The sequence below is a fragment of the Oncorhynchus tshawytscha genome, linkage group LG12 (genome assembly GCF_018296145.1).
Source record: "Oncorhynchus tshawytscha isolate Ot180627B linkage group LG12, Otsh_v2.0, whole genome shotgun sequence".
Lineage (NCBI taxonomy): Eukaryota > Metazoa > Chordata > Actinopteri > Salmoniformes > Salmonidae > Oncorhynchus > Oncorhynchus tshawytscha.
Genome location: NC_056440.1, coordinates 68674233 through 68693439, shown reverse-complemented (window position 1 = coordinate 68693439; position 19207 = coordinate 68674233). Strand labels below are relative to the sequence as shown.

General features: G+C 43.5%; 1 protein-coding gene across 2 annotated transcripts in view; it reads right to left on the bottom strand.

Annotated features, from left to right (window-relative positions):
- Positions 1 to 7: 7 nt before the first annotated feature.
- The window catches only part of LOC112263816 (diacylglycerol lipase-alpha-like), a 49101-nt gene continuing 29901 nt past the window's right edge, over positions 8 to 19207 (bottom strand). For both annotated transcript variants that reach the window (XM_042330979.1, XM_042330980.1), the window contains 6 exons: positions 14234 to 14302; positions 14067 to 14139; positions 11588 to 11796; positions 9165 to 9291; positions 4424 to 4596; positions 8 to 3556 (listed from right to left, as the gene is read on the bottom strand). In XM_042330979.1, the coding sequence (XP_042186913.1) occupies positions 2479 to 3556; positions 4424 to 4596; positions 9165 to 9291; positions 11588 to 11796; positions 14067 to 14139; positions 14234 to 14302 (1729 nt within the window). In that variant the 3' untranslated portion in view covers positions 8 to 2478. The remainder of the gene's footprint in view (positions 3557 to 4423; positions 4597 to 9164; positions 9292 to 11587; positions 11797 to 14066; positions 14140 to 14233; positions 14303 to 19207) is intronic.

Here is a 19207-nt window from a genome sequence, read left to right as displayed (position 1 = left end):
GTAATTCTCTTTAAAATTGGTTTTGCTTTATTCCATTACAGGCAGGGCAGTGAGGGGTGGCGGGGGTTAAATACATTCTCAATCTGGGACAGGAAGGAAAGGGTAGCAAACCAGGTAAACATGGACAAGACATCATTGAATTATTTATCTGTCAAAACAGACCAATTTCTAAATCATTTATCAATTTTGTTAAATTCTGCCAATAATCTGTCATATAGATCGTTCTCACTAAATATATTCATTTTTCTTCTCCATACATTTGTACTTGTTCTATATATGTCAGTATTGATATAGATTTGTAATATACCTGTTATCGTAATAGTCATTTTCTACGTTATTCTATTTTCATTTAATCTGTTTTATTTATTTATTTTTTACAAAGACAGGAAACAAGACATCTGCATATAAATAAGGACAAAGAAGACACTGCTGTACATGTCATGGTGAAAAGGGAATGTGGCATCTTTCTATGGTGGTGCTGATATAGCCTACACTGGGCCGTGACCCACTGCAGCAAAGCTATTTCACACTGGTTGTTCAACACTGTGCTGGCACAGTAGAGACTGCTGTGAGAGCATGGATTTGGGTGGTGTCAAACTGTAATCTGGCCACAGAGTGAGGCCTGTTGAGTGACACCACAGCAAAGCCAATTCTAAGAGTACAGCTTCTATAGGTCACCACAGTGACCCCTTCATAATGAATGCATTGTATCATAGGTCACTGTAATGACCCCACTTCCTATTATAGAATCTGTCTTTCTGCCATCACCATGGCAGCTAGTGGAGGCTGCTGAGTGGTGAAAGGCTCATAATAATGGCTGGAACAGAGCGAATGGAAATCAAACACATAGAAACCATGTTTTTGATACCATTCCGATAATTCCGCTCCAGCTATTACCAAGAGCTCATCCTCCCCAATTAAGGTGCCACCAACCTCCTGTGATGTTGACACCCAGTACTTTTTCACTTGGACAGAGATATTTTTCCACAGAGATATTCCCTTATTTTGAGAGATTCAGCTGAAATTCACCAGCCTTTCCCAGCAACTGAAAGCCGAACTCATAGAACGCAAACCAAACTGTTACAAGAGTAATAATAAGGATAATAATACCATCAATAATAGTAAGAAACAGTAATAAATAATGTAGTATGTTTGATCCAACTAATACAACTGATATGAAATATGTTTGTAAAATGTAGTGAAAGTGGCCACTACAACCCGTACAGTTCAACCTCAATATGCTTGAGATGAACCAGTTTAAAGGGAACCAAAGACTTAGAAGTCATTGACATAATTGTGTACCTCAGCAAGACCCCTTTAAGAGGAACAATCTCCTACAGTGCATCTCATGTTTTTTTAATAGCATAATTGGCTTGGTACAAACACTTAGAGAGAGACATGTTTTGGGAGATATGTGCCATGGCAGTGGTGTTGGGATAGCTTCCTCATCCTCTCCAGGGCGTTTTAACACAGTTTGAACGGGAATAGACTGATTGACTATTAAAAGGGAGCGATACCAAAATGTATCTTCTCCCTCTCAGAGTTAAACTTGAAACCTGTATCTTTGTTTTGTGAAAGTGTACATTTTACAGTATTTCACAAACATAAACAATATCACATCTTATAAATACATTTGGCAATACATTTTTGGGCAAAAAGGGGGCAAATTGTGCATTTTGATGTGTGAGGGATGGTCCGTATGTTAGGAAAAGTTACTGACTGATGAGTGAGTTCTGTTAAAAAAAATGGATACTACGTTCCTCATGCTATAAAAGACAACCAAAGACCAAAACCACATTCTTAACATTTGTCACAATCACTGTTTTAAGACACATCAATTCTCTATGATCTACACTCCTTCTCTTCCACACTGTCATTTCCTGATAGACCTGAGAAACAAAACCATAACGTCTTCTCTCTCTCTCTCTCCTCTCTATTGTTCAGCGTCTGTCTCCGTTTTTTTTACTTTCCTGATATTAAAGATGAATAAGCTTTAGGAGCTGATGAAGGAGGGTAAAGTTAATTGTGATTATGTGCCAATGAAAACCCCACCTAGTGTCTAACTCCTCCCTATCCCTGTTCAGTTGTCTCCCATTTGATAAAGTCACGTCACTGCAGGGCTGTATGCTACCATGTGTTTATGTGAGATAGTGTGTGTTGGAATGACAGTCAGTGGTGAGGCTATTCACTCCAAAGCAGAACAGGCCCCTGGCATGCAGACAGAAATTAAAATGTATTATTACAATAGTAGTGAAAATGCTTTACACAGCTTTTGACACCTGAAAATGGAACAAGAGTTTTTCATCTCAGTCTTATTCATTATGGTCTGCCATGCCATGTCTTTGTAAGGTACTGTAATAGCATAGCAGATTGCATTCCATCGCATGCATGTTCAGTGATACTTTAACATCAGATAGATGCAGCAACGGAATAAGGAAAGAGGAGAGAGAAAGAGTCATGGAGGGACTGAATGGGCCACTATACCATAGACGCCAGTGTGTTTTCTTCAGGGTAGGGACAGGGAGTGGAGGTTCGTAGTGAGTGAGTGGGAGGAGGTGCTCCGTCGGCGGGAGAGAGGTCATTGAGCTCACCAGAGGAAGAGAGGGGGAATGAGGGTGAGAGGGAGATGCCAGAGGAAGGGTCAGCAGATCCAGCAAAGGTACGCGGGGGCTTGGGGACCAGGTTAGGCTCCATTGTGGCCCGAGCCAGAAGCTGTGTATCGTCCCCCCTCGGCCCTTCCACTGGCCCCTCTCCCTGACCATACGACCCCCGACCGGACTCAGACTCCCCGTCAGACAACTCCAGAGGTGGTGAGCCACTGCCATCCAGCCTAAAGAGAGAGTCCAGGTACTGTGCAAACTCCAGCACTGCCTGGCTAGGGTTGCCATTGGACAGCTGGGCTGGAGGAGTGGAGGAGGAGGGCTGTGACTCTCCTGTCTCTGTTTCCCATCCTTCTACATCTACTCCCTCCTCCTCCTCCTCATGGCTGATCCGTGGGCTGAGGGGAGCATTAGGGGTGCTGCCTGGGCTGTAAATGCCAGGCATTTGATGGCAAGGGGCGGCACAAGGCTCTTTTTGTGTGAAAGGCTGACCTATGACACTCTGGGCCAGTGGTGCTGGGGAGTGGTGGCCACTATAGTGCGGGGTGGAAGGGGAGAGCCGCATGGGGTAGTCTGGGGTGGAGCCGGATCCCAGAGGAGTGAAGTAAGGTCCTGCTTCTCCCAGCTCGTGCTCTGGGGTGGCCTGGTAGAGGCAGTCGGCAGCCAGCAGCTCAGTGCGGGAGCTGAGAGAGGGGTTCTCCTCAGGGATAGGTGCATTCAGTTGGAAGGGAAGGCACCCCAGCATGGGCGAGCCCCTGAGTGCAGCTGAGGAGCGTCGGGAGTCCAGGCTGTAGAGGGACTCGGCGTCTGACAGGCTCTCCATCACAGCCAGGGGGGCGTGGCGGTCCCTCAGCTCCACGGTAAGCCGCTCCCTGGCCCCCCGCAGAACCACTGGCACTGGGGGAGGGGGGCACTCCGCAAAGCCATCCAGTGATATCTCAGAGCGAGCACAGGAACTGAGAGGAGGAAAGGAGGGAAAGAGGATGAGAGCAAAGGAAAGAGGGAGATTAGAGGGGAGGGAGGGAATACATTGGAGGCAGAATACGGTAGGAATAATATAAGATGGATGTGAGTAAAGAAAGGGAGGTATTAGAGAGTAGAGATGATAGAGTGATAGAGGAGAGGGGTTGGAGTACAAGAGGGGTAGGAGAGAGGGATAAATGGTTACGGTCACACTTCACAATCACTAACAGGTCACTAGACTACTTCTGTTCTACAGGGGCTAAACCAGACGGGGGCGAGGGGACTGTGTACTACAATACGTTGCCACTGATCTGGAGTCAGACCAATGACTGTGGGTCAGAGAGCAAGGACCGTGCATGGATGAAAGGTAGTGGCAGAGTTAATGCTGTCATGCTTCACTTCTACCTGAACACATAGAAGAACAAACCTTGAAGGACTAGGTACATTCTTGCAGACTCTTGCACATAACATACATTCCTTCATTGCCCAAAATAAAGGAAACACCAACATAAAGTGTCTTAATAGGTTGTAGGGCCACCATGAACCAGAACGGCTTCACCTTGGTATAGATTCTACACGTGACTGAGACTCTATTGGAGGGATGCAACATAATCAATTTCATGCTCATCCACCATTCAGTGGATAGGGGTATTGTCATCCTATGGGGGCAGAGCCATGATAGCTAAAATAATGTAAAAAATAACAGCCTGCCCAGCATTTTTAGACATAACCCTAAGCATGATGGGATTTTAATTGCTTAACTAACTCAGGAACCACACGTGTGGAAGCACCTGCTTTCAGTATATACCAGTCTCTGCCCAGACCCTCCCAAAGCTCCACCCATATCCCAGTGGACTAACCGAACGCTGCTGTTCCTGCGGTGTTGGGTGGTTGGGGTGGGTTGTTGGGAGGCAGGAGGCGGGGCGGCTGCCATGAAGATGGTCTCTGGGTTCAGGTCCACCTCGGTTGGGCTCACCATTACCTTAGCAGCCGACAGCAGGGCTGTCTTCCCTTTGTTATAGTTCTCCAGCACCTGTCAATAACACGGTAGGAGGAGCAGTCAATTTACTGCTACCAGCAGTGTAGACATTATTGACTGATTTGGAGGCTCTGGAAGGCCCGAAGAAGGAGGGAGAGCAGTAACGGTGAACTAAGGTGATCAGTAAGGAGAATTTAAGTGCTGTAGAACTGGAATTGCCTGTATATGTCATTGACATCAGCAAGAACAATGGATTGACAGGTAGGCTAGTACAGGAAAAAGTGAATGTTAAGATTATTGAAAACAAGGCATTAGAGACGAGTCAAAACTGTGTCAAGTGAAGGGAAAGATGAAGGTCAGAAACACTAAGTCCATCCATCCTCATTTGTTTAAGCATGATACTTGAATACTGAACAAACCTGGATAGCACAGGCAAACACCAAACCCGAGTAGATACCAAAGCTATGCACTATACCCCTAGATACAAATCTCAGACTTTCACGTTGCTGCAGAAGTATTCCATAATATGTAGGCCTACGCAGATGTATGTGTGGTGTGTACACCGTAAGTAGGTTACTCATCTAAACTGATGAAAAAGAAGAGAGCAGAGAGAGCACAGACAACAGTTACTACACACTCATGGTAATCACATCACCACACAGAGAGCACAGACAACAGTTACTACACACTCATGGTAATCACATCACCACACAGAGAGCACAGACAACAGTTACTACACACTCATGGTAATTACATCACCACACAGAGAGCACAGACAACAGTTACTACACACTCATGGTAATCACATCACCACACAGAGAGCACAGACAACAGTTACTACACACTCATGGTAATCACGTCACCACACAGAGAGCACAGACAACAGTTACTACACATTCATGGTAATCACATCACCACACAGAGCACAGACAACAGTTACTACACACTCATGGTAATCACATCACCACACAGAGCACAGACAACAGTTACTACACACTCATGGTAATCTCATCACCACACAGAGAGCACAGACAACAGTTACTACACATTCATGGTAATCACAACACCACACAGAGAGAGCACAGACAACAGTTACTACACACTCATGGTAATCACAACACCACACAGAGAGAGCACAGTTACTACACACTCATGGTAATCACATCACCACACAGAGCACAACCTACACATTCATGGTAGTTACACACTCATGGTAATCACATCACCACACAGAGAGCACAGACAACAGTTACTACACACTCATGGTAATCTCATCACCACACAGAGCACAGACAACAGTTACTACACACACATCACCACACAGAGCACAATCACCACACAGAGAGCACAGACAACAGTTACTACACACTCATGGTAATCACAACACCACACAGAGAGCACAGACAACAGTTACTACACACTCATGGTAATCACAACACCACACAGGTAAATATATTATTTGTCTTTAATGAGTTAAAACACAAAATGAAAAAAAGCATGATTCAAGAACATACAATATCATTAATAAATATGAAAACATGTGGATCACAAGCCATGCATTTTCTTAAACACATTGTGACATGGAATACAACATTACAACATGAAAATGACAAATGGCTATAATGAAACATGAAAATAAATGATAATGGGAGTTAACATTGAACAAACATGGATGGTATTGGTATGAAAGCTGTGTGTAACAGGAAGAGATGGACAGAGAGGGAGGTGAGTAAAAACAGCCTTCTAATGATGGGTGTCAATCAGCATAGAACAACTAAATGAAGTACAGTACTTTCCTGGACATAACTATAGAACATCCTGAGAACCAGGCGAAAGACCAATAAGGCAGCAAGCAACATGACCTTAATATTTCCATAGCAACAACAACAGAAAAAGGCACATCACCAACACCCCAGCAGCACCATAGGGGACACAATCAGAAACAAAGCCACCAAGATCAAATACTGTAAAACACATCAACCAGTAGGTGCATCTCCAACAGTGCTCAGAGTGCTCTCCCACAGCGCAGAACAGTACCAGCGAAGTACTGTTCTGCCTCCATGACCAGTGCTTGACTTGGACTGAAATAGGTGCTGGCACTCATTTTGAGTGCTGGTACTGTTCACATTTAGGTGATTGAGCTAGGAAAAGGAGCTCAAGCAGTAGAAAATGTGAGGTGCAGGTATTCAGCTCTGGTGAGCTCCTGCCCAAGTCAAGCACTGACCATGACTAATACACAAGCACGTCCTCCCTCTTTGTAACGAGCCCATTGAGGTACATTATTAGGTCAATTTATCTTTTGTCTAATTATATCAATGAATTGAGCATAAACCAGGGCTAGCTCAGTGCTCCATCATCTCACTAATATAAAGTGAACTGGTCTGAATGGTCGAAGGTTATTTCAGGCTGGTCAATCTGTACAAGTAGTCATCACTGTCAGGTAACAGGCTACTCTAATATAAAACCAGACCATTAGAATCGATTTGATGTGACCACACAGTCTACAGGAGCCCGGTTGCCAGTCTGTTTGTGCCATCATGCCAACTGTGGGGGAATCAGAGGACTCAGAGACACTTAGCACATCCTCCTTACTCAGGACACCTTGAGCTGCCAATTAGGAACAGTAGGAGGCCACAAGGAATAATAAGGAGGGGGTTAGTGTTAGAGAAATTGGGGTAACCATGGAAACCTCACTGCATCTAGAGAAAAGCGTGCATTAGTTAGTAAGTAGGTTGTGTGGTGGTTTCTCAATCTGAACAATTTGAAGCTAAAGCAAAGAGCAATACAGGGTTTGTAAGACTGAAGAGGCAGAGGAGGACTGTGAGCTGGAAAGGAGAGGTAGAGGCTGTAACGTTAAACCAGAGGATTTGGGATAGGTTGTGTGGGGGCGGTGGATTGTGTATTTGAAGAGTCTACTTGGAGAGATGAAGGAGTATTGGATAGTAGAGGTTCAGATGGTGCTTGGTGGAAGGGTACTGCAGGGTACACCTGTAAGAGAAGTAGATGGGGTCTGTCTGTCATGATTGTGGGGGAAAGGGTAAGTCTGTTTGGGGTGGTAATTGATGCTTGAGGGAGAGAGAGTGGGTGTGACACAGAGGTGTAGAGAACAAGTCCGTTTCCTGAGTAGAGGGGCCATTCGATAATAGGGAGACGGCGGGTTGGTCAACGTGGGAGATAAAAGTTTGGTCTATTTGCGGGGAGGTATTTGATGGTTCAGTGGGGGAAAGACTACCTCTATAAGAGGAGGGGTAGAGTGTGTTTGGGGAACAGATGGGGTATCTAAGAGGGGTAGATGGCAGCTCTATTTTGGCAGTAGAGGGACAATCTGAAAGAGAACAGGGAGAGGAAATGTATTTGTGGGTATCAGAAGAGTTATCTGAAAGAGGAGAGGGAGAGAGTGAGTCTTTGTGGGGGTTAGAGGAGGTATTTGAAAGAGGAGAGGTAGAGAGTGAGTCTTTGTGGGGGTTAGAGGAGGTATCTGAAAGAGGAGAGGTAGAGAGTGATTATTTGTGGGGGTTAGAGGAGGTATCTGAAAGAGGAGAGGGAGAGAGTGAGTCTTTGTGGGGGTTAGAGGAGGTATCTGAAAGAGGAGAGGGAGAGAGTGAGTCTTTGTGGGGGTTAGAGGAGGTATCTGAAAGAGGAGAGGGAGAGAGTGAGTCTTTGTGGGGGTTAGAGGAGGTATCTGAAAGAGGAGAGGGAGAGAGTGAGTCTTTGTGGGGGTTAGAGGAGGTATCTGAAAGAGGAGAGGGAGAGAGTGAGTCTTTGTGGGGGTTAGAGGAGGTATCTGAAAAAGGAGAGGGAGAGAGTGAGTCTTTGTGGGGGTTAGAGGAGGTATCTGAAAGAGGAAAGGGAGAGAGTGAGTCTTTGTGGGGGTTAGAGGAGGTATCTGAAAGAAGAGGTGTAGAGGGCAGCTCTGTTTCAGAGGTTATGACCACAACAGTGCTGGCTGGTTGGCCCTCATCCTCCATCTCCATTGGCTCTGCACCTGCCTGCTCAGAACTGAGACCAAATGGTTCCAGTACCTGCAGAGACATCATAAGTATCACACAGACATACAAACACACCACTGCAGTTTCAATCACACAACACCATGCTTACACCAATAACCAACACACAGCAGACACACTCCAACACCACTGCAGTTTCAATCACACAACACCATGCTTACACCAATAACCAACACACAGCAGACACACTCCAACACCAATGCAGTTCCATCAGAGTAACCTCAGTATTGACTAAGCATGTAGTGCCTGTGGAGCAGACCAGACAGAACATCCAGCACACCGTCAGTGAACAGCACCCTTCTCCAGCTACCGCACAAGAAAACATGAGGATAGTTCTAACTATTGATTGAAAACATACAATTGTTAGGAAAGCTTTTACAGACAGAAACCCACACACACATCCATACATTGAACATTCATCCAGTGGCGTCACCTGCCAACTCAGTGTATGAATGATGTTTGATTCATTGATATTTCCCTCAGTGCATTTCACCAGCGCTCCGATACCTTATTCTGACACCTTCATTTTATCTACAGGAAACCTCCACTCATCCCATCCAACACACAAAGGAAACCCAGACAGACTTGGACAGTGTATCTATTATATTCACAGACCTTGTTGAGTCCCTCCATCACCATGTGAGGCATGTGCTCGTTTAGCATGGCAGGGGAGATGATGACCTCGTTGAAAGACTTGTTATCCCCCCAGAGAGCTGAGTAGGTGGGCTCCTCCTGTCCACAGCTACACACAGAGGGGCATGCTAAATGATGTCCGCAGCAAAATGATGTATGCATGCACATTTATACCAAAAGTAATGTCTGAGTAAAGCCAGCCTTTTCTCTAGTACAGTTTCTATCCAATTAGCATTTAAACATGTCACAATAGATGTGTACTAAACTGATTGGTAGTATACACTGTCCTCAACCACCTGGACTAAAGGAATGCATTTGTGAGGATGCTGTTCATCGACTAAAATACCGCTAAGCTCACCACAAAGCTCTCAGCCTTGGGACTGAACTCCTCCCTATGCAACTGGGACCTAGACTACCTGACGGGCCGCCCCCAGGTGGTGAAGGTAGGCAACATCACCTCCTTCAAACTGATCCTCAACACGGGAGCCCCACAAGGGTGCGTTCTCAGTCCCCTACTGTACTCCCTGTATACCCACGACTGGTTGGCCTCACACAGTTCCAACTCCATCATCAAGTTCACTGACGACACAACAGTAGTAGGCCTTATTAACAACCATGACGAGACGGCTTACAAAGAGGAAGTAGGCATTCTGACGGTGTTTTGCCAGGTAAACAACCTCTCACTCAATGTCAGCAAAACAAAGGATCTGATTGTGGACTTCAGGAGGAACCAAGCTGGGCACGCTCCCATCCTCATCAACAGGGCCGCCCTGGAGACGGTCAAAAACAAAGTTCCTCGGCGTAAGCATCTCCAAGGAGCTGAAATGGTCAAACCACACAGACACCGTGGTGAAGAAGCTTCGGCGCTTAAGATGGAGGAAAGGATAATTTATCTAGATCAAGAATCAGCCACCAATCTGTACACAAAATTCATCCACCTAAAACTTGAAAGCCTTTTACAGGACACTACTCATCCCCTTCACTCAAAACAGTTAGATATGGGGACTCTTTTATACAACAGCCATTAGGCTGTATAATAGATAGTCTGTTGGTCCCTCCAGTGTACAGCATATTGTACTTCCACTTTAAATGTGTAGCTATAACACTCTGAATTAATTATTTTGTGTGGTTTCTGTGTTGTTTTATGTAGTCTTTTTTTTTCAATAAAAAAAAAAAGCCTCCCTTTTTCTCCCCAATTTCGTGGTATAAAATTGTCCTTCGTCGGGAGAGACGAAGGTCGAAAGCCATGCGTCCTCTGAAACACAACCCAACCAAGTCGCAGTGCTTCTTAACACAGCGCGCATCCAACCCGGAAGCCAGCCACACCAATGTGTCGGAGGAAACACTGTGCACCTGGTGACCTTGGTTAGCGTGCACTGCGCCCGGCCCGCCACAGGAGTCGCTGGTGCGCGATGAGACAAGGATATCCTTACCGGCCAAACCCTCCCTAACCCGGACGACGCTAGGCCAATTGTGCGTCGCCCCACGGACCTCCCGGTCGCGGCCGGCTGCAATAGAGCCTGGGCGCGAACCCAGAGTCTCTGGTGGCACAGCAGTGCTCTAGACCACTGTGGCACCCGGGAGGTCCTATGTAAAGTATTTTTAAGCACATGAGCAAACAAATCTCCCCCTCGTGGGGGAAGGCAAGACAGTGACTCTTCAACCTCAGGATGCTGAAGAAATTTGGCCTGTCCCCGAGGGCCCTCACAGTGTCCAACAGGAGCACCATCGAGAGCATACTGCTGGGTTGTATCAACACTGCCTCTGACTGCAAGGTTCTACAGAGGGTGGTATGCTCGGCCAAACGCACCATCGGGTGCATACTGCCTGCCCTCCAGGACACCTCCAATACAAAGTGTTACAGGAAGGCCAAGAAGGTCATCATGGACCTCAGCCACCCGAGCCACGGCCTGTTCTCCCCAATTTCAACACTTAATATAGGAGCATAATGGCAAAAACTGACAGACTGGCCAATAGCTTCTACCTCCAGACCATCAGGCTGCTGAATAGCCACCACGAGGCAGCTACCTGCTCCCCCTGTCCCTCTCCTGCCCCCCGGACTTCATTTTACCTCCCCTCAACGGACATTTATCCGCCCGCCCCTACCTCCCCTCAACCCACAATGGACATTTCTCCTTGTTACTCACTCGTCACTCTATGGAGAAGTATCCTTGTTTACATACTTAACTACCTTTAACTGCTGCAGCTGTATAGAATTTAAAACAAGCTGTAAATATGTGTCAATATACAGTATATGCCGTCCTGTGATCTTTTTCTATTCTATTTGGACTTTTTATTACTACTATATAAAGAGGATTCCATAGTACCCTGAAACGACATCTGTGACCCTGTGCATGTGACCAATAAACTTTCTTGTGCCATCATTGTAATGCCAGGGCTCTTACCATGTCTCTGAGGGGTGGTTGTGGACCACGTGGATGACCTTGCCCGGGGGGTAGAGGGGGGTGGAGGCTGACAGGGCGATGCTGAGATCACTGGGATGCAGCCAGAGACGGGTGCTGGGGGGCACGGGGGCTGTCTGGGGCTGGGGGCCGTCGTCAACAGGCAGCTCGGACTTAGGAATGCACTTAGTGCCCCCTGCAATGATCCTCCACTGGCAGGGAGATATCAGCAGTTACAACCTATACTGATAGCGGTTACAGCACAGTGTTGACACACACACACACTTTGCTATCTAATTGGAAATACAGTTAAAGTCGGAAGTTCACATACACCTTAGCCAAATACATTTAAACTCAGTTTGACAATTCTTGACATCGAATCCTAGTAAAGATTCCCTGTCTTAGATCAGTTAGGATCTTTATTTTAAGAATGTGAAATGTCAGAATAATAGTAGAGAGAAGGATTTGTTTCAGCTTTTATTTCTTTCATCACATTCCCAGTGGGTCAGAAGTTGACATACACTCAATTAGTATTTGGTAGCATTGCTTTGAAATTGTTTAACTTGGGTCAAACGTTTCAGGAAGCCTTCCACAGGCTTCCCACAATAAGTTGGGTGAATTTTGGCCCATTCCTCTTGACAGAGCTGGTGTAATTGAGTCCTTGTTTGCACACGCTTTTTCAGTTCTGCCCACACATTTTCTATAGGATTGAGGTCATGGTTTGTGATGGCCATACCTTGACTTTATTGTCCTTAAGCCATTTTGCCACAACGTTGGAAGCATGCTTGGGGTCATTGTCCATTTGGAAGACCCATTTGCGACCAAGCTTCAACTTCCTGACTGATATCTTGAGATGTTACTTCAATATATCTACATAATTTCCCTCTCTCATGATGCCATCTATTTTGGGAAGTACACCAGTCCCTCCTGCAGCAAAGCACCCCTACAACATGATGCTGCCTACCCCGTGCTTCACTGTTGGGATGGTGTTCTTCGGCTTGCAAGCCACCCCCTTTTTCCTCCAAACATAATGATGGTCATTATTGCCAAACAGTTCTATTTTTGTTTCATCAGACCAGAGGACATTTATCCAAAAAGTACAATCTTTGTCCCCTTGTGCAGTTGCAAACCGTAGTCTGGCTTTTTTATGGTGGTTTTGGAGCAGTGGCTTCTTCCTTGCTGAGCGGCCTTTCAGGTTACGTCGATATAGGATTAGTTTTACTGTGGATATAGATACGTTTGTACCGGTTTCCTCCAGCATCTTCACAAGGTACTTTGCTGTTGTTCTGGGATTGATTTGTACTTTTCGCACCACAGTACTTTCATCTCTAGGAGACAGAACGCATCTCCTTCCTGAGCGGTATAACGGCTGTGTGGTCCCATGGTGTTTATACTTGTTCATCTGTACAAACAATAGTACACGTGGTACCTTCAGCCGTTTGGAAATTGCTCCCAAGGATGAACCAGACTTGTGGAGGTCTACAATTTTGTTTCAGAGGTCTTGGCTCATTTCTTTTGACTTTCCCATGATGTCAAGCAAAGAGGCACTGAGTTTGAAGGTAGGCCTTGAAATACATCCACAGGTCCACTCAAATGATGTCAATTAGCCTATCAGAAGCTTCTAAAACCATGACATAATTTTCTGGAATTTGCCAAGCTGTTTAAAGGCATAGTCAACTTAGTGTATGTAAACTCTGACCCACTGGAATTGTGATACAGTGAATTATAAGTGAATAAATCTGTCTGTAAACAATTGTTGGAAAAATGACTTGTGTCATGCACAAAGTAGATGTCCTAACTGACTTGCCAAAACTATAGGTTGTTAAAAGAAACATGTGGAGTGGTTGAAAACCAAGTTAATGACTCCAACCTAAGTTTTATTTATTTTGTTTAACCTTTATTTAACCAGGAAGGGCTCATTGAGAATTAAAATCTCTTTTTCAAGAGCATCCTGGCCAAGATGGGCAGCACCAAGTCATTACAAAAATAACAGACAAACAACATGAAAAACTACAAGTAATTTAGTAAAAACCATAGTATAACAAAATCAAAAACAGCTAATTAAAAACATTGACAGGTCAGAGAATCAGTCTCAAGATCATTCATCAGTGATTTAAAAATACTCATCGGGACAAATTCTTCCAGTTTAAAATATTTTGTCAGGAGTTCCAAGATGATGGCACAGAGTACATAAAAGCCCTTTAACCAAATTCAGTTCGGACATTTGGAACAGTTAGCAGGAAAAAGTCCAGCGAACGAATAGAGTACCCACCACATTTCTGAACAATAAAAATGCCCAAATAAAAAGGTAGTAAACCCAAAATGGCTTTGTAAATAAAAGTATACCAGTGACTGAGCCTACAAGTGACTAGAGAAGGCCAGCCAACCCTGGTATACAAAGTGCAGTGGTGCGTAAGAGTTTTGCAGTTTAAAATAAATATATGTGTATGTAAACCTGCGACTTCAACTGTACATGCGCTACCTTGGGCTTGTCGCTCTTCTGTAAGACTTCCAGCAGGTGGCGCCGAAACCCCTCCAACTGAGAGAGACCGATCCTATGGGAGACAAACAGGAGAGAAATGAGTACAGCTGTACACCATGACAGATATGATACTTGAAATAGGTGGGGTTTCTACATAGATGACATACCTTGGGACAAGGTCCTTTCCCAAAACGACAGAAGTGACAAACTCTTTGGAGTACTCCATGGCATCCTCACTGTAGAAACAAAACGATGAGGAGAGTCAAATCTAATTTTATTGGTCACATAGACATATTTAGCAGATGTTACTGCGGGTGTAGCGAAATGCTTGTCAGAGACACAAAAAGTGAAAGAGGATGTGAAAAAAGGAAGAGCGGGTCAGAGTGTGATGTGTACCCTTCTCTTTCCCTCCGTCACCACAAACTGTTGCTGCTGAATTTCCAACCAGATGTTTTCCACACACAAAAATCATGAGTCTGATCTCATTCCAACTGGATAAATAATTCAACATCTCTCCACAGCAAGCGTCGATGTGTAGAGGAATCAGGGCCAGCGATGAGTTGCCCTTCGATAAAAAGAATCCAAGATCTCGACATCGGTGTCATAAACGGGATTGGGATCTAATCAATATCAATAGATAAGATTAGAGACAAATGGACTAGATCACGAGACACGACTGACAAATATGAAGAAGATCTCAGCACAGAAAACACTGGTGTATACAGAGATGATTCTTCTGAGTTCCCTGCTTTATGCTAGAACCTAGAAACTGGATGACTTGACAAAAGGCCTCTACCTCATCTGATCAGCAGAGATAATCTAGAACCAGTTCTAACCACAAATGACCTTCTCAGAACAGCACTGGACTGGCAGAGCACTGGAACATGTCCTATGTTACACAACCTCTTTCACCATGATTTACATTGCAAATCCAAATCCAGTTTGAGGGGACTGGCAGCTTTATAGAGGTTATTCAGCTTTGCCACAAGGCAAAAAAAACAAGCCCCATAATAGAGGCTAATATCTACTGAAAGAAACAAGCCCCACAATAGAGCCTAATATCTACTGAAAGAAACAAGCCCCACAATAGAGCCTAATATCTACTGAAAGAAACAAGCCCCACAATAGAGCCTAATATCTACTGAAAGAAACAAGCCCCATAATAGAGCCTAATATCTACTGAAAGAAACAAGCCCCATAATAGAGCCTAATATCTACTGAAAGAAACAAGCCCCATAATAGAGCCTAATATCTACTGAAAGAAAGAAATCCCATAATAGAGGCTAATATCTACTGAAAGAAACAAGCCCCATAATAGAGGCTAATATCTACTGAAAGAAACAAGCCCCACAATAGAGCCTAATATCTACTGAAAGAAACAAGCCCCATAATAGAGGCTAATATCTACTGAAAGAAACAAGCCCCACAATAGAGCCTAATATCTACTGAAAGAAACAAGCCCCATAATAGAGGCTAATATCTACTGAAAGAAACGAGCCCCATAATAGAGGCTAATATCTACTGAAAGAAACAAGCCCCACAATAGAGGCTAATATCTACTGAAAGAAACAAGCCCCATAATACAAAAATCTCTGAAACTGGAAACACTTATCTCCCTCACTAGCTTTAAGCACCAACTGTCAGAGCAGCTCACAGATTACTGCACCTGTACATAGCCCACCTATAATTTAGCCCAAACAACTACCTCTTTCCCAACTGTATTTAATTCATTTATTTATTTATTTTGCTCCCCATTTTTATTTCTACTTTGCACATTCTTCCATTGCAAAACTACCATTCCAGTGTTTTACTTGCTATATTGTATTTACTTTGCCACCATGGCCTTTTTTGCCTTTACCTCCCTTCTCACCTCATTTGCTCACATTGTATATAGACTTGTTTATACTATATTATTGACTGTATGTTTGTTTTACTCCATGTGTAACTCTGTGTCGTTGTATCTGTCGAACTGCTTTGCTTTATCTTGGCCAGGTCCCAATTGTAAATGAGAACTTGTTCTCAACTTGCCTACCTGGTTAAATAAAGGTGAAATAAAAAAATTTAAAAAATAGAGGCGAATATCTACTGAAAGAAACGAGCTCCATAATAGAGGCTAATATCTACTGAAAGAAACGAGCCCCATAATAGAGGCTAATATCTACTGAAAGAAACGAGCTCCATAATAGAGGCTAATATCTACTGAAAGAAACAAGCTCCATAATAGAGGCTAATATCTACTGAAAGAAACGAGCTCCATAATAGAGGCTAATATCTACTGAAAGAAACGAGCTCCATAATAGAGGCTAATATCTACTGAAAGAAACGAGCCCCATAATAGAGGCTAATATCTACTGAAAGAAACGAGCCCCATAATAGAGGCTAATATCTACTGAAAGAAACGAGCCCCATAATAGAGGCTAATATCTACTGAAAGAAACGAGCTCCATAATAGAGGCTAATATCTACTGAAAGAAACGAGCCCCATAATAGAGGCTAATATCTACTGAAAGAAACGAGCCCCATAATAGAGGCTAATATCTACTGAAAGAAACATAATAGCCCCATAATAGAGGCTAATATCTACTGAAAGAAACGAGCCCCATAATAGAGGCTAATATCTACTGAAAGAAACGAGCCCCATAATAGAGGCTAATATCTACTGAAAGAAACGAGCCCCATAATAGAGGCTAATATCTACTGAAAGAAACGAGCCCCATAATAGAGGCTAATATCTACTGAAAGAAACGAGCCCCATAATAGAGGCTAATATCTACTGAAAGAAACGAGCCCATAATAGAGGCTAATATCTACTGAAAGAAACGAGCCCCATAATAGAGGCTAATATCTACTGAAAGAAACGAGCTCCATAATAGAGGCTAATATCTACTGAAAGAAACGAGCTCCATAATAGAGGCTAATATCTACTGAAAGAAACGAGCCCCATAATAGAGGCTAATATCTACTGAAAGAAACGAGCCCCATAATAGAGGCTAATATCTACTGAAAGAAACGAGCCCCATAATAGAGGCTAATATCTACTGAAAGAAACGAGCCCCATAATAGAGGCTAATATCTACTGAAAGAAACGAGCCCCATAATAGAGGCTAATATCTACTGAAAGAAACGAGCCCCATAATAGAGGCTAATATCTACTGAAAGAAACGAGCCCCATAATAGAGGCTAATATCTACTGAAAGAAACGAGCCCCATAATAGAGGCTAATATCTACTGAAAGAAACGAGCCCCATAATAGAGGCTAATATCTACTGAAAGAAACGAGCCCCATAATAGAGGCTAATATCTACTGAAAGAAACGAGCCCCATAATAGAGGCTAATATCTACTGAAAGAAACAAGCCCCATAATAGAGGCTAATATCTACTGAAAGAAACGAGCCCCATAATAGAGGCTAATATCTACTGAAAGAAACAAGCCCCATAATAGAGGCTAATATCTACTGAAAGAAACGAGCCCCATAATAGAGGCTAATATCTACTGAAAGAAACGAGCCCATAATAGAGGCTAATATCTACTGAAAGAAACAAGCCCCATAATAGAGGCTAATATCTACTGAAAGAAAGCCCCATAATAGAGGCTAAAACGAGCCCCATAATAGAGGCTAATATCTACTGAAAGAAACAAGCCCCATAATAGAGGCTAATATCTACTGAAAGAAACAAGCCCCATAATAGAGGCTAATATCTACTGAAAGAAACGAGCCCCATAATAGAGGCTAATATCTACTGAAAGAAACAAGCCCCATAATAGAGGCTAATATCTACTGAAAGAAACGAGCTCCATAATAGAGGCTAATATCTACTGAAAGAAACGAGCCCCATAATAGAGCCTAATATCTACTGAAAGAAACGAGCCCCATAATAGAGGCTAATATCTACTGAAAGAAACAAGCCCCATAATAGAGGCTAATATCTACTGAAAGAAACAAGCCCCATAATAGAGGCTAATATCTACTGAAAGAAACAAGCCCCATAATAGAGGCTAATATCTACTGAAAGAAACAAGCCCCATAATAGAGCTAATATCTACTGAAAGAAACAAGCCCCATAATAGAGGCTAATATCTACTGAAAGAAACAAGCCCCATAATAGAGGCTAATATCTACTGAAAGAAACTGAAAGAGCCCCATAATAGAGGCTAATATCTACTGAAAGAAACAAGCCCCATAATAGAGGCTAATATCTACTGAAAGAAACAAGCCCCATAATAGAGGCTAATATCTACTGAAAGAAACAAGCCCCATAATAGAGGCTAATATCTACTGAAAGAAACAAGCCCCATAATAGAGGCTAATATCTACTGAAAGAAACAAGCCCCATAATAGAGGCTAATATCTACTGAAAGAAACAAGCCCCATAATAGAGGCTAATATCTACTGAAAGAAACGAGCCCCATAATAGAGGCTAATATCTACTGAAAGAAACGAGCCCCATAATAGAGGCTAATATCTACTGAAAGAAACAAGCCCCATAATAGAGGCTAATATCTACTGAAAGAAACGAGCCCCATAATAGAGGCTAATATCTACTGAAAGAAACGAGCCCCATAATAGAGGCTAATATCTACTGAAAGAAACAAGCCCCATAATAGAGGCTAATATCTACTGAAAGAAACAAGCCCCATAATAGAGGCTAATATCTACTGAAAGAAACGAGCCCCATAATAGAGGCTAATATCTACTGAAAGAAACGAGCCCCATAATAGAGGCTAATATCTACTGAAAGAAACAAGCCCCATAATAGAGGCTAATATCTACTGAAAGAAACGAGCTCCATAATAGAGGCTAATATCTACTGAAAGAAACAAGCCCCATAATAGAGGCTAATATCTACTGAAAGAAACAAGCCCCATAATAGAGGCTAATATCTACTGAAAGAAACGAGCTCCATAATAGAGGCTAATATCTACTGAAAGAAACAAGCCCCATAATAGAGGCTAATATCTACTGAAAGAAACAAGCCCCATAATAGAGGCTAATATCTACTGAAAGAAACGAGCCCCATAATAGAGGCTAATATCTACTGAAAGAAACAAGCCCCATAATAGAGGCTAATATCTACTGAAAGAAACAAGCCCCATAATAGAGGCTAATATCTACTGAAAGAAACGAGCCCCATAATAGAG